The 16,540-nt window shown below is 44.1% G+C and overlaps 1 protein-coding gene across 2 annotated transcripts; it reads left to right on the forward strand.

Annotated features, from left to right (window-relative positions):
- The first annotated feature begins 8,187 nt into the window (after window positions 1-8,187).
- On the forward strand, window positions 8,188-16,392 carry Pin4 (protein (peptidyl-prolyl cis/trans isomerase) NIMA-interacting, 4 (parvulin)). 2 transcript variants are annotated; one of them, NM_001365090.1, is made up of 4 exons: window positions 8,188-8,449; window positions 10,387-10,460; window positions 15,736-15,855; window positions 16,212-16,392. In NM_001365090.1, exons 3-4 carry the CDS (start codon window positions 15,772-15,774, stop codon window positions 16,368-16,370), a joined length of 243 nt encoding a protein of 80 aa, NP_001352019.1. In that variant the 5' UTR covers window positions 8,188-8,449; window positions 10,387-10,460; window positions 15,736-15,771; the 3' UTR covers window positions 16,371-16,392. The 2 variants fall into 2 exon arrangements, with proteins under 2 accessions (NP_001352019.1, NP_081457.1); NM_027181.2 differs by having other exon boundaries at window positions 8,188-8,283.
- The last annotated feature ends 148 nt before the right edge of the window (window positions 16,393-16,540 follow it).

A 16,540-nucleotide genomic window follows, 5' to 3' on the forward strand; every position in this document is an offset into this window, starting at 1 on the left:
AAAAGGTGTGAGATCCCCTGGTACAAGACAGTTATGAGCCATAATAGCCAGTTCGATGTTGGGAACAGAACCTGGGACCTCTGCAAAAACAGCCAGTGCTCTTAACCACTGAGCCATCTCTCTAGCCTTTGATCAAGTTACCTAAAGTGGAAAGGCCTACCCTAAATGTGTGCAGCACCTTTTGGTGGCAGCCCAATAAATGGAAGTTTGCTTTTTGACCAATTGCCCTCAGCTTGCAATGATAAGTTTGTCTACCCTGTTACTGATGTCACTAATTGCCATGTTCCTTTGCTAGTATCAAAACCCAGTTTCTTCAAGCTTCCAAAATCGACTGAAAACCAATGGCTCTCCACAAATCCTCCAGACCTTCAGCACCAGGTTATGACTGCTGAATCATCCAGGCTATTGATTAGAGCAACTACCAAGTTCTCTGCCTCTCCTTATAAAGACAACCATTGTTTAACTGCCCACGCTATATCAAACAAGCCAACTGAATGAGTCTCCTTTCAATATTCTATTGGTTTTATTCCTCTATCGAACTATGACTAATTTTAAAAAGCCTATACTATGTTAACATTAATAAAAGGAAATTTGGAATGGCTATGTTAATATCAAAATAAGCTTCTGAGCAAGTATTACCGGGGTTAAAGAACGTCATCCCAGAATGATCAAATGATAGGTCATCCAAAAGATAAAGCAATCCTAAACATTTATGCATCCAGTAATGGAGTTCTAAATCATATGAAGTAAAAAAAAAACAAAAAACAAAAAAACAACAAAACATTACAACTGAAAGGAGAAAAGATAAATCCACAACAACATTAGAGAAATTTAATATTCCTCTTTCAACAATTAGTGTAACTACACTGATTTAGCAAGGATATAAAAGAAGTAAAAAGCACCATCAGCCAATAGCATAACACTGTCTTGTATAGAAACCTCCTCCAGGCCTGAAGAGATGTTAAGAACACTTGCTTCACAATCTTGTGGAAGAGTTCAGATCCCAGCACCATGTAACAAGGCAGGCGTCCTGAACATGCCTACAGTCCCAGCTATGAAGGGAGACAAGGCAGGAGTCCCTCTGGTGCTTGCTTCTTTCCAGCCTAGTTGAGAAAACAGAAGCCCCAGGTTCAAGGAGCTATGCTGTCTGGAGAGACGGCTCATTGGTTAAAAGCATTGCTGCTCTTCCAGAGGACCTGAGTTCAATTTCCAGCACCCACATGGTGGCTCACAAGCAAGAAATCCAATGCCTTCTTCTGGTGTGCAGATGTATATGCAGACAAAATACCTATATACATAAAGTACATAAATAAATAAACCTTTCCAGCACTCAGGAGGCAGAGGCAGGTGAATCAATCTCTCAGTTCAATGCCAGCTTGGACTACAGAGTGAGTTCCAAGATGGCCAGGGCTACACAGAGAAAAACCCTGTCTCAAAAACACAAAATGAAGAACAAACAAACAAACAAACAAACAACAAAACCAAAAGCCCTCAGTCTTGAAGCATAGTTATCCAGATCGGTCAGTCTTGGTATCACAGGAGGGTAATCTAAGCATTCAGGAGGCAGAGCAGTAAGGTCACACATTTGAGGCCAGTCTGGGCTACAGTGAAAAAATCCTGTCTTAAAAAAATTTTAAACATAAAAAAATAAAGAAATGAAAGCACCCCAGGCAGGGAGAACAACATGGAGGGCGAAGAAAGGGCTGTAAAATGGTACCTGGGTGTCGGGAACCCAAGGGGGTTAGCAAAACATCAGACTGCAGGTATCAGCATAACAGGCCTTGGGGCTGCAGGCTAAAGACAGGGGCACCATTCTGTTAGATGAAGGAGAACCACTGAAGGCCTCAGTTAGGAGAGTGACAGTGTCAGATTTCTGTATCTGAGAGCTGCCTTTAAATGCCACTGGTGGGTAAGAATCAATGCCGACACTGCTCCAAAGGTATATAAAATGTGCAGGAAGCTGGCAGGGGGAAGGAGGAGAAGGGCCAGTGCCTAAGAGCATTCGTGAGGAAGTTAACAGTATGACTAATCAGGTGTCCAAGAATGGAGTTCACTGAACTCTGGACGTCATTTTGAAATGCTACAAAAATGGCTAGCAAGATGAATCATGGAGTGAAAGCACTTCCTGTCAGGTCTAATGACCTGAGTTAAATCCCTGAAACCCACATGGTGGAAAGGGAGAGCACACTCCTACAGCTTAGTCTCTGACTCCAACACTTGCTGTGGTACATGCATGAATACATACATAGAGGGGTGGGGAGGGGGAGAGGGAGAGGGAGAGGGAGGGAGAGAGAAACAGGGATAGAGACAGAGATGGAGAGGAAACAAACAAATAGATACATGTTTCCATTTGTAGTGTTTATTCTTTTGATGGAGGGTCTCCTGTGTAGCCCTAGTTGACCTGGACCACCCTATGTAGACCAGGCTGGCCTCAAACTCATGGAAATTCATCTGCCTCTGTCTCCTGAATGCTGAAGTTAAATGTGTACACCACAAGGCCCAGGCATAAATAATAATTTTTTAAAAAAAAGAAATGCTAGAACAACAACCAAAACAAAGAAAGAAAGATGGGTGAGTGTGGAAAAAAAAATCTAACATGTTCACTATAGAGAAGGCCCAGTTTGGTGCCTGTAGTCTCAAGTACTCCAGAGATGGGATCATCACTTAAGTCCTAGAATTCAGGGCCAGCCTGGGCAAAATAGCAAGATCTCAAAAAGGGGGTTGGCTTATGGAGATTGCTCAGTTGAGAAAGTGCATACCATATAAGCATGAGGATTGAAATTCAGTCCTCAGCGCCCATTTGCAAAACTTGGTGCAGTGGCACAAATTTAATCCTAGTTCTGGAAAGGTGGAGACAGGAGGCTGGCTCCTTGAGGCTGGCTGACTAGCCAGCCTCACCTAATTCAGTGAGCCTCAGGTTCCCAGAAGAGACCCAGGGAAGTCTCCAAAACCATGATGGATAGCTCCCGAGGTTGACGTCTGGCCTCCATGTACACCACCATCTATGGATGTCCCAGGCATGGAAAAGAGTTCCACAAGTCAAGGTAGGTACACAAAGCTGTCCTCAACACCCACTCTGCTCAGCTACAGTGCTCCCCTCCTGCACTCCAATCTCTACAGGGTTCCTCCTCCTGACCTCCAGGCTTCTGGGACCTGGGAAATCCGGAACATCAGATGGGGAGGGTGCACACTAGGCATGACCAGTATGCTCCTGCATAAGCCAGAGATTGGCTTCATTTATTGTTTGTTGTTTTTTGTTGGTTTGTTTTTTGGTTTTTCGAGACAGGGTTTCTCTGTGTAGCCCTGGCTGTCCTGGAACTCACTTTGTAGACCAGGCTGGCCTCGAACTCAGAAATCTGCCTGCCTCTGCCTCCTGAATGCTGGGATTGGCTTCTTTAATGTCCTGCTATAGGGCACATTTTTGGCCCTCACAGTGCCCTCCAATGGTCCCTGGGTAGCTGAGTTGGGGAACAGACACGGGCAACAGGGGAAGCTAGGCATCTGTGGGTTTCCTTCTGGAGCTGGAAAGCACCATCTGGGTGACACACATACCTGAGAGACCAACTCTGCCACAGAGCCCATCTAACAGAAAACTTGGAGCAGATCATTGACTTCTCCAAGCTTCTTCCTCTAGAGTGATAGTACCATCTTACAAACAAATCTGCTGGGGAAACACAAAGAGATGTAGCTCAGTGGTCAAAAGCATGGGTGAGGTCCTGAGTTTAAGTCCCAGCTCTGCATAGACAAAACCAAAACAACCAACTAAACAAACAAATAAACCAAACCAAAGTCACACAGAAGCTGAAGAGAAAGCCTCTGTATCCTAGAACAATACCATTGATGTGGGTTGTTCTCTACTGTCTCTGGAAGAATCCACCCACTTGATACATTGCTTACACAATGCTAAAGAAACAGGGATAGAGGTCTATCTCTCTGCAGACCTCTTGAAAAATCAGTTACTCTCTGCCAGGCAGTGGTGATGCATACCTTTCTTTAATCCCAGCCCTTGGAAGGCAAGTGCATTTTTGTGCCTTTGCGGCCAGCCTGGTCTACAGAGTGAGTTCCAGGACAGCCAGGGTTACATAAAGAGACTATGTTTCAAAAAAAATAAATAAATAAATAAATAAAAACAATCAAAGTAACTAACAAAGAGTAGAAAAGGGTCACATCTGATGATTGAAATCAGGGAGAAAAACAACCTGATTAAGCATAATTAAAGTTCTGCTCCACCACATCAGCTCTTTTCTACTCTTGATTGCAGAGTGTAGGGCCCAGAGATCCCTATGCACGGTCCACTGGGATGAGATCAACGTGATCTCTCTGTTGTTGTTTCGAGCTTTTCTTATCAGAGTATTGTTGGGATCACTAACAGATGAGAAACCATAGCCTCTTGCTTTTGGTGCAGGTGGAATGGGCAGTGAGTCTGGGCCAAGGTTTGTGAACCTTTTTTTCCCTGGGAAGAGGGCTGCCAGCTTCCCTTCTTGATTTCCCTTGTTCAAACCATGCGTAGATGCCTCAGTCAGAGCAGATAATTACGAGAAAATACAGCTAGCAGCCATTACTGGCTGTGAGTCACTCCTGCACTCCAGCCGATGTTACCATGGTTTCCAGACTGCATCTTCCTCTTCTCTGCTCCCTCTGCCCTCTATTCAGCTAATTTGTCACTCTGCTTCACAGTCCTCCACAGGCCGACTCCACAGATTGATGCACACTTAACCCTGTAGAGAAGTGGGCTTTTTTGTTGCTTCTTTCTCTGATAACATTACCCTTTTCTTTTTCTACTGTTTTTAAGATAGGCGCTTATGTATCCCAGGCTGGCCTTGGCTATAGAGCCAAGGCTGGACTTGAGTTTCTTATGTACCTACCTGTATCTCCTAAGTGTCAAGAATTAAAGCATGTACCACTTATACCTGCCTATTGCCTTTCTTGAATTAAAAAAAATACATAACAAGAGATATAACAGCATATGTTAACAGATGAAAATGAAAGTTATAAATTCACATTTCAAATACTGCAATTTTCACCATTTTTTTCACCAAGTTTTTTATGATGTATACTGGATAGTTGACATCATATATAGCTTTTGGTTGTTTGTTTCTGGTTTTTCAAGACAAGGTTCTCTGTGTAGCCCTGTCTGCCCTGGAACTTGCTCTTAGACCAGGCTGGCCTCCAACTCAGAGAACTGCCTGCCTCTGCCTCCTGAGTACTGGGGATTAAAGGCATATAACACCACCACCTACCTATAGTTTTTTTTTTTTTTAAGCTAGGATCTCATGTAGCCCAGGCTAGCCTCAAACTCACAATGTAGCTGAGGATGGTCTTGAACTTCTGATTCTCCCACCTCTACCTCCCAAGACTATATGCCAACACATGCATGTTGCTGGGCATCCAATCCAGGGCTTCACATGGTGCTGGGCATCCAATCCAGGGCTTAATACTTGCTATGCAAGCACTCAACCAACTGAGCCTGAGTACACGATTTTATATATGTCCGGTTGGACCTGCAGTGGACAACTGTTTATTCTTTTCCTGGAGCTATTGCTCTTCAGGCACTGCTTTGGACAAATTCAGTCATACACACAGGCTTGATTATTGTCTTTGTAGCCATGATTATCTACTGCAATACAGTTTCACAAGGTTCCAAGTCAGCTGTATCATCCATTCAAGTTTTGTCCTGTTCTGCATGTGTGTGGGTGCATGTACACATATATGCACATAAGTGTGTGAGCATGTGGAGGTCAGAGGTCAACCTTGAGAGTCATTCCTCAAGAGTTCTCCATCTTTTTGAAATCAAGTCTGTCACTGGGACCTGGGAATTGCTGTTTCAGATAGATGAGTGATCTTCCTGTGACCGACTCCCTAGCACTGAGATGATGAGCATATACTGCCACACTCAGGTCCTCACGCTTGCATGGTGGGCACTTCACTGACTAAACCGTAGCTCTGGAGCCTGTTTTTAACACCCCCACCCCTGTTTGACAGATCCTAGCTGTGTAGCCCAGGCTGACCTCGATCTTTTGGCCTCAACCTCCTTAGTGCTAGAGTGGTGTGTACCACCATGGCCAGCTTTCATAATGACTTTTCACTGAGGCTTGAATGCTGGCTTGCCACGTTCCCACTCCAACACTGGTGCAGCCACTGCTTACAGGGAAGGCCAGTCCCAACTAAAATCAAAGCAAAAGCAAACACAAAGACATAATCTGATCCACTTGGCCCTAAGCAAGAATCAACCATATTACTGTTGACTACCCCACCCCATCTCTCAACCAGACCTGGGAAGTCAGTAGATGGGGGTTGGGGTTCCATTTCTGATGTGGAAAAGCAATGATCCCTTCCATATCGGGAACCTTCTCCACAGCTGATACTATCAATCTGAAATAAGGAGGGACCAAAATTCATCCAGAAGTCATAGCATCATAAAACAAAGGGGCCCACGAGTCACCTCCACATCCAGCAGAGACTATTCAAAAGCTAAATTTAGCTTAGGTTGGTGGGACAGGCCTATAATCTAGCATTCAGTAGGCAGAAGTGAGAGGATTGGAAATTTAAGACCAGTTTGGGCTGCATAGTGGGATCCTATCTAAAACAAACAAACAACAACAACAACAAAATTTTAGCCTGGGGTGTGGCTCAACCATAAAGCTCTTGCCTGGCCTTGGTGAGGCCATGAATTTGATCACCAGTATTGCAAAAACAGACAAAAACTAAGCTGAGTCAGATAGCCAAGATAGGACAGTGATCTCATGGAATAGAGGGAAAGATGTCATATACGAAAATTATTGGTAGAGGAGGGGAGGATTGTGGGGGAAAGAGAAAAATGTATCCAAGTGGCACATGATTCCCACCACTTGAGAGGCAGAAGCAGGAGGACATAGTAAGTTCCAGAACAGTCTAGGCTACTAAGCAAGACCTGGTCTCAAAAAGAGAGACTGAGTGAGAAAGAGAGATCAAGAGCACATTGGGATGCAAATTCAAAAGCTATTCATCTTAAGTAAACGCCCCCAGTTAGTCATCGACTATGAAATTATTTCTCATGATACTCCATAAGCAGATACTTTAACAACACCATCTCGCAGAAGATGGAAACTGAGCCCAAGAGCGTCTTCAAGGTCACAGGACTAGTAGAAGGGGTTTTAAAGCAGGTCATGTGCCTCCAGAATCCAAGCTTTAAATTGCCTTATGCTGTGCTGTCATACAAACTTTGAGCTGGAAGGTGGTGGCACATATCTTAAGCCCCAGCAGTTAGAAGATAGAGGCAGGCAAATCTCTGTGAGTTCCAGGACAGCCAGGGCTACATACAGAGAAACCCTGTATCAAAAGAAAAAAGAAAGGAAGCAAAGAAGGAAGGAAAGAGAAAGGAAGGAAGGAAAAAAGAAAAGAACTCTGGAAAAATACAGAGACATGAATACTATATAGATTGACACGAGTGGTCACATGCTATCCTGCTGAACAGCATTAATGCCTTGTTTGTCTTTTAGGTGCATAGATTATGTTCTCCAGGATATATAACTTTAAAAAATCACATTCTACATCTTGGTCTATAATCTTCCTTAAGGCTATTTCTGTACACACAGCTTATAATCGTTATTTTAAAATTAATTTAGGCTGCTTCCAATGTTTCTCCATGACAGACTTCTGCCTGTCACAGGCAATGGGATGATAGGCTTTAAAAAAAAAATTCCATCTTTTGTACCCCATCAACTACTGCTGCAAAAATATAAACAAACAAGTAAGTAAGAAAAGCCATTAGGGAGTGCAGGTCTGTGTCAGTCGGAGAGAGGACGGAAGAAGGCCATTATCTAAACTCCCTCTGCTGTCCCTTTGTCTAGAATCCCCAAAGCAAAAGCCCACGCCAAAGAACTGCAGTGGCCTGAGGCTCGCACTGCGCATGCACAAAAAAGTGGGCGGGGCGAGAGAGAGCAAAGAACAAGTGCAAATGAGGGCAAGTAAAAGCTTTGAAGAACAGAATAGAGGCTGCGCTTTCTCGTCTCTGGGCAACCTTTGTTCCCGCCTCCCCGTAAGGCTTCGGCTTCTCATTGGTCTAACATCTCTAGCTCCTATAGGTCAAAGAACCAAAGGACTGGGTCTGTTCCAAGCTATGCCTGATTCTGGAACCGCAGCAGAAATAGTTGATTGTGACGCTGCTTTCAGGCATTGCGGAGGACATACCTGTGGGGCCTGAGGGGTCCTTTTGCTAGCACCGGAACAGTTGCCGGAGAGTTCATCCGCCAGCTTAAGAGATGCCGCCGAAGGGGAAAAGTGGTTCTGGAAAAGGAGGGAAAGGTAGACCTGCCGAGACAGTCATGGAGCGAGCGTAGGGGTGGATGGGGAGAAGGACAGGAGTAGACCTGCAGCTGTGTGGGGTGGGGGAGGGAGGTGATCATAAGCCGGACAGCAGGGCCACCGGGAGCACCCTGAGCCGCTGTGGTTTATGTTTGGGCTTCTTGTGGTAAGGAAAGATCAGTGCGTGAGGAGCTGCTGTGGTTCAGGGTATCCATGAGGTTTCAGTGCAGGGACCCTCGTGGCGGGCAATAGAAGCTGCTGGGGATGGTTCCTCGTGACCTGGGGTTTATTCCCACTAAAATTGAATCTGATGAAACGCCAGCAATAAAAGGAAGCCTACACTAGTGATCAATCTAGTCCATCTAGGCCTCTTAACAACTAACAGGACGTACCTCCCCCCCCCTCCCCTCCCCTACACACACACATGAGGAGGGACTCGCTTCTTGAAGACCGTTGTTGGGGACAACATTGTGCTTTCAGGCTAGAAAACTAAGACAACTCTTATTCATCGCTGGACAATGTGGGGAAGATAGTAGCCTCTAAGTACTGTGCCGAATGTAGTTGTGAGAGTTATGTTATAGAAGGTGGAAAGAGGGTAAAGAAACAAACTGGAGATACTTTGGGCAGGCTGAGATAAGCAGCAGCAATAGGGTAAAGAGTCCTCAACCCGGAGAGGCCAGCCCCAAAGGCAGTTTAGTATAGCATCGCTGAAGTAAAACTTCAAAACAAATAAGCAAGTTGGGGAAATTAAAACAGAAGAAAACTAAATCATGAGGTGTGCTGTATATGGTGTTAATTAAGGTTGGTTAGGGGCCAGGAGGTCCTTTAAAGAGATGATTTCAAGCCGGGCAGCGGTAGCGCACACCTTTAATCCTAGCACTTGGGGAGGCAGAGGCAGGTGGATTTCTGAGTTCGAGGCCAGCCTGGTCTACAGAGTGAGTTCCAGGACAGCCAGGGCTACACAGAGAAACCCTGTCTTAAAAACAAACAAACAAACAGAGAGGGGAGAGTAGTGAGGGAGAGAGAGAGAGAGAGAGAGAGAGATGATTTCAGTAGTTCTGGTAAGAGAGAGAGTTGGCCTGAACTAAGATTGTGGTTGTAGGAACCCAGAGAAGAGACAAATAAATGGAGTGTAGTAGAGTGATACCCCAGAGGTCCAAGGAACCAAGATGTTGTAAAGAAAGGTCTGAGAAATGGGTGAGGCACTGCAGAGACATGCCACAGCAGTGGGAGGCTGAGGAGGACCTGAGTGTGAGGTCACCAGGGGTACACTGTCCTTTAGCTGCTCAGCTCCTGTTCATCCATCAGGTGGTACCTGGCTAGCTGACATATGTGTTCCCTTCCACAATTTCTCGCTTGTCGGACTCTCAGAATGTGGTCTCTCTTCCTCACTGGGATACGAGCTCCTTGGCTGCGGCTTTGAATCCTATTCACTGTGTACCCCCAAGAACTTGAACTGGGGAATTATTTAGGAAACAGTTGTTAAACTAAATACTTAATTTAATCTTAGACACCTTGGCCTCTAACACTTAATATGCTGCCTTCGACACAAAACTTAAAAGAAGTAAGATGTGCTACCAATGCTTGATAGCCTGAATGTAGCAGATTCCAGGAGGATATCAGTAGCTGTTGTGGTAGACTGAAGGGGAAAAGAATGCACACACACACACACACACACCAAGCACTCTGAAATAAAACCAAACCCCTCAAAATGCATTGTTGGAGATTTTGCATGTTAGAATTTCAGGTGTCAAACACACTGTCACAGAATATAATAGAAATTGTATTATTTTATATAATGGCAGTGTTAAGTTAGAAGGCAAGATTTGGAATGGAGTCTAAAGAATCTGGCCCAGGCTTCTGGAGTGCCTGCATCCATGCCCACACTCATTTCTTTATCTGTTTTCTGTGAAGTATTTTGTTCGGCACATTTCCTGTTATTAGAGATGAGTCACAGAGTAAGTTAACTTGATTGCATGACTCACCATGTAGCCTTTTGGAACTTGGGGCTGTAATGGATGGGTTACCTTGTGTTATGAGTTGGACCTATCTATAAATGTCAAAGTACAGTCGAAATGAGTTCCTATCCTCTCTTTTCTAAAGGAGGTGCAGCCTCTGGGAGTGACAGTGCTGACAAGAAGTCTCAGGGTCCTAAAGGTGGTGGCAATGCAGTAAAGGTGAGTTATCTTATGTGTCTCCTCTTTTCCATGTAAAGTATTAGTAAGTGGGTATGCATAGAAAAGACAGTGTGAGTAACCTGTCCTTATCTATGAGGCTTAATACTAAGTTAAATTCAAGATGATACAAAACTGGAAACCAAAAACCAGTCTCACTTTTAAAAGGTAGAATTTTCACACTTCTAGCACTGTTCCTTTAAATGTGTTAACTTAGCGACTGGGGTTTCAGCCTCGGTCATTAAAGTGCTTGAGAAAAGACCTAAGCCTAGTTGGTGAGTTTCAATCCAGTGAAAGACCCTATCTCAAAACGAAAAAGGGGGTAGATGGCACCCTAGAAAGGATTATCTTCTGACCTCCAGATGCACATGCACACACATTTGTTACTTTGACCATGGGTGGGAGATAGTCCCTGTCTTGGTTAGGGTTTTACTGTTGTGAACAGATACCATGACCAAGGCAAGTCTTATAAAGGACAACATTTAATTGGGGCTGGCTTGCAGATTCAGAGGTTCAGTCTGTTATCAAGGAGGGAGCATGGTAGCAATCCAGGCAGGCATGATGCAGGCAGAGCTAAGAGTTCTACATCTTCATCGAAGGCTGTTAGCAAAATACTGGCTTCCAGGCAGCTAGGGTGAGGATCTTAAGCCCACACCCACAGTATCCCACCTGCTCCAACAGGGCCACACCTCCTAATAGTGCCACTCCCTGGGCCAAGCATATACAAACCATCACAGTCCCCAGATTATTACTGGAAGCGCTTAAGCAACCAATCCCATGGGAGTGTCTGCAAACAGAACTGTACTACTATGGCTATCTAACAAGGAGTTTCCATGTTTGGGTCAGGATACAGGAGGTAAAAGAAAATAGATTTCATTGCTTCTGCCTACAAATTCAACCATACACATGCAGCATAAAAGGGGGAGAGAAAGATGGAGAGAAAATGTGAACTGAGCTGTTCTACTCAGTAGACCTATGCCTCAGAAATATAGCAGAAGATGAAGTAGTCATTGTTACAGTCTGGAGTGGGAGGCATCTGGCTCTGTTGGGCTTCCTGAAAGCTGGCATGTTGGTCTTCATAATGGATAAGGTTATTTGGGCTATGTGCACTCTTTACTGAGTTGTACTGACGATCAAACCTTCCAACCTATGAGACTACTGTAGCACATATAGCTTCAAGTAGCCATCTGGTCCCCTCACAAAGAGCCAAGTCCAGTATGGCACTATGGTAGATAAATGGAAAAGAATGGCATGTAATTAAGGTAGGAGGGTAGATCAGGATTAAGTTTTTATTAAGCTTTTTGTTTAATGCCTTTATATTTTAGCCTGATTCCCTCAATAGTAACATCTTCTAAAACTATAGTTCAATGGCATGGTCAGAATACTGACACTGATTCAGAATATTGAGCTACCCCTCAAGCCTTCCACCCTATATAAAGAGCCTCCTGTTGCTCCTTTATTTTTGTAAAGATTTATTTTTATTTATATGAGCACACTGTCACTGGCTTCAGACATACCAGAAGAGGGTATCAGATCCCATTACATATGGTTGTGAGCCACCATGTGGTTGTTGGGACTTGAACTCAGGACCTCTGGAAGAGCAATCATTGCTCTTAACCGCTGAGCCATCTCTCCAGACCGTGTTGCCTGTTTATAACTTTATAACTCCTTCTGCTTTTACCCCAACACATACCTTTTTTTTTGTTTTTTGGTTTTTTTGTTTGTTTGTTTTTTGAGACAGGGTTTCTCTGTGTTGCCCTGGCTGTCCTGGAACTCACTCTGTAGACCAGGCTGGCCTCGAACTCAGAAATCCACCTGCCTCTGCCTCCCAAGTGCTGGGATTGAAGGCATTCGCCACCACTGCCCAGCATACTTTTTCTTTTTGAGACAGTCTTCTTTTGCCCAGGGTGGCCTCAAGTTCATTATGTAGCAAAGGATGGCTTTGGATTTATGACCCACCTGTTTCTACCTCTCAAATGCTGGAATTAGAGGCTTCTAACCTATCCCTGTCTTTCTATCCCATTTTGAGTGAGTTTTTTGTTATTATTATTTTGTGTGTGGGGTGGGGTTGTTGTTTTAAGACAGAGTCTCACTGTGTAGCCCTGGCTATCCTGAAACTTACTATATAGACTCGGCTGGCCTCAAATTCACAAAAATCACCTGCCTCTTCCTTCCAAGTGTTAGAACTGAAGGCGTGTGCCACTATGCCCAGTCTTTAATACTTTCAAGAATGTAACATTGGATGGAATCATATAGTTTATGACCTTTGGCGAGTGTCAGTGTCATTTTCTGGTGGTTCCATTGCGGTTGTTGTGACAATAGTTTGTTCCTGTGTGTTGCTAAGTTCTGTTTCATGATATAGAAGTCCCACATTTGTTTTAGCCTTACCTGCTGAACGATATTAGTGGTTTTGTTGTTTTCAAATGTTCTGGCACCACAAGAACCCTAGAAGCAACCACACCCCTGTACCCACATGCTGTTCTGTGTCACTAGGAGCTGTGAGTCACACCTACTGAGGCTCCCTCTTTCTGTTCCCTATCTGTTGAACTAGATTTCAGGTTCTAAAACCCACTCTGCTCCCCAGCACCGCCTAGCTTCCATTATGTTCTGTCCTCCATATCTTCTTTCACTAGGGAGCCTTGACTGCTTTTCCTCATACGCATTCACCTGCTAGCCCTCACCTTGGGGTCAGTCCAGTAGGCCACTTTCTCTGAACTGAACCCAAACTTCTAGGCCCTGCTCGGGAGACCCAGTCTTGGTGATGGGAACCCCAAACCTGGTTTGTAACTCTAGCATGGATGGCCCTCAGTGTCGCTCCGCAGCTCTTTCTTTTTCACTTCAAGCCACCCAGCACTGAGCTACAGTCAGCAGGTAACTTGAGCCAGTGGTTCTCAGCCTGGGTGTTGAGGGCTTAGCTTGCTATATACCTGCAGAGCTAACCTCCAGTGCCCACGGGCACCTCAGGTCTGCTGCATCCGGTTCTTTGGACTTGGGTCCTGGACCTGAATGTCTTCAGCTCTGGAGGTTTTTCAAGTGTGCTGCCAGAGTTAAGCAAACACCAGTCTAGTCTCAAGGGTTGCTAACGTGAGGATTTAATGCGATCCATTCATGGAAAGCACTTAGCACTTTGAAGTTGGCTTTAATTCAAGGAGAGCTAAAAGAACAAAGAGCTAATAGTATAACTGAACTAAGCATCTTTCTTTGAGAAAGTTGTTTTCAAAAATCTTGAACATAAATGACCTGAATGAACAGCAAAGGAATTGAAAATCCCTTAAATGAGCCAGGTGTGGTGGCACACGCCTTTAATCCCAGCACTCGGGAGGCAGAGGCAGGCAGATTTCTGAGTTCAAGGCCAGCCTGGTCTACAAAGTGAGTTCTAGGACAGCCAGGACTGTACAGTGAATCCCTGTCTCGAAAAACCAAAAAAAGAAAAAAAGAAAAAAGAAAATCCCTTAAATGAAAATGTACTGATTTCATGTTTTAAAAAAGTTAGTATTTTCATAATAATATTTATAATGCTTAATTATATAGTCATTAATTTAGTTTGATATTAATTTCATTGTTAGCTATTAATAATTTACTGTGATGGTTCATATATGCTGGGCCCAGGGAGTGGCATTATTAAGAGGTGTGATCTTGTTGGAGTGGGTGTGTCACTGTGGATGTGTGCTTAAGACCTTCAACTCTAGAAGCCTGGAAGTCAGTCTTCCACTAGCAGCCTTCAGATGAAGATGTAGAACTCTCAGCTCCTCCTGCACCATGCCTGCCTAGATGCTGCTATGCTCGCACCTTGATGATAATGGACTGAACCTCTGAACCTGTAAGCCAGCCCCAATTAAATGTTGTCCTTTATAAGAGTTGTCTTGGTCATGGTGTCTGTTCATAGCAGTAAAACCTTAGCTAAGACATTTACCAAGGGGTAGAAGGCTTTGGTCTTCAACTCTTACCAACAACATTTATTTTCCTTGGTGTCCTGGGTTACATCCCTAGCATCTTCTCTCTCCTCTCCCTCCGTTTCTTGCTTATTTAGTTAGAGTTCTTAGTCCAGGTTGTCCTTGAACTCATTATGTACCTAGGACTGACCTAGAACTTATGATCGTCCTTCCTCAGCCTCTTAGGTGCTGGGTTTATGGGTATACACTGCCATGCTCAGTGAGAGAACCAGTCTAGAAGTTGTAGTTAAATCAGATTGAGATCTGAGCGATTCTTGTCCCCCCAACATGCTGTCCTTTGCTGTCCAGCTTGCATACCTGTCTCCTCTGGATAGGACTAGACACATTCTATACAAGCTGTGCTTGCCAGCAACTCCTTTTTTTTTAATGATTTATTTATTTTATATATGTGAGTATACTGTTGCTGTCTTTAGACACACTAGAAGAGGGTATTGGTCCTATTACAGATGGTTGTGAGCCACCATGATGTAGCTGGGAATTGAACTCAGGACCTCTGGAAGAGCAGTCAGTGCTCTTACCTGCTGAGCCATGCCAGCAACTTTTATAACCTGAATTCAATCCCCAGGATTCATGTGGTAGGAGGAAAAACTGACTCCTGCAAATGTCTTCTGACTTCCTCATGAGTATTATGGTACACATGCATTCTTAAACAAACATACATAGTCAATAAGAGGGATACATTTCTTTCAAATGGTGTTTGTTGGGCTAGAGAGATGACTTTGCAGGTAAGATGACTCTGCTCTTTTGGAGAACCTGATTTCATTTCCTCGAACCCATGCCAGGTGGCTCACAGCCGACTGCAACTCAAGTTCAAGAGAATCTTGTATCTGGCCTCCGCAGGCAGAGGGGAAGTCAGAAGACAATTGCAGGAGTCAGTGTTTCCTTCCACTATGTGGGTCCTGGGGATTGAACTCAGGCAGCAGTTTGTTGATACTGGTTGCATAGCTTCCTTCACAATCACATGTGAACAGTCTTGGAGGCGTAAAAACATGCCCAAGATCATACAAGAGAGCTGGAATTGGACTCCAGGACCCAACACTCAACCATTACATTTCTTCTTCCAGTTACCATTGAAGTACATGGAGAGGATAGGAGATTCTCACAGGCTGCTGTCCACTTTCATCTAAATCAAGGTTCTGAGATACTGTTTGATGCAGAAATGGGTTTGTGGCAGTCACTCCTGTGGGCAAACTTGTACTATGTTCAATGACTGTGAGTTAGATGAGATGTTTTGTAGTGAGCAGGGATAATTCAGATGTGACTCTTGTACCAAGAAGATTCATATTTTTCTCCAAGTACTAACAGGATATGCTTTTCCCTTGTAGGTCAGACACATTCTGTGTGAAAAACATGGGAAAATCATGGAAGCCATGGAAAAGTTAAAGTCTGGGATGAGATTCAGTGAAGTGGCCACACAATATAGTGAAGATAAAGCCAGACAAGGGGTATGTTGCTCTTTATCATTTGAATGTTCTGTCACTAATTTTAGCAATATCTTTGTTTCAAGAAAAGTAGAAATGTCCAGCTTATGGGACTAAGGATGTAGCTAAATGATTGGCATGAAGAACCTTTCACAGATGACTTCTGAATGCAGCAGGATTTTGAGCGTGCCTGCTCCATCCAGTCTTAGACGGCCTCCTGCCATTTGTCCCCTGGGAGACAATGCCTACATAGCCAGATGAATAATACAGCCCAGTGAGCCATTGTATTCATATTGGGAAAACTCTTGGAAGCTGCAGTAGAACTGCTCTCTTTTCTAAGGCCACTTCACCTGGTATTATTTATCTTTTGGATTTTTCAGGGTGACTTGGGTTGGATGACCAGAGGATCCATGGTGGGGCCATTTCAAGAAGCAGCGTTTGCCTTGCCTGTAAGTGGGATGGATAAGCCTGTGTTTACAGACCCACCAGTTAAGACAAAATTTGGATATCATATTATTATGGTTGAAGGGAGAAAATAAAATCACATGAAAGACTGACTAAGTGTTTTCTATTTTGTTGACCTCTTTAAAAGGTATGAAATAATCCTCATGTTTTGTGAACTGTCAGTGTGGGTTCGTAGGTAAGATTGGGTGGGTAACAGTTAGTATGTAGTATAATCACTTTCAGTTCTCAGGGCTGACTCATGCAA

Source organism: Mus musculus, chromosome X, assembly GCF_000001635.26.
Source record: "Mus musculus strain C57BL/6J chromosome X, GRCm38.p6 C57BL/6J".
NCBI classification, from domain to species: Eukaryota; Metazoa; Chordata; class Mammalia; order Rodentia; family Muridae; genus Mus; species Mus musculus.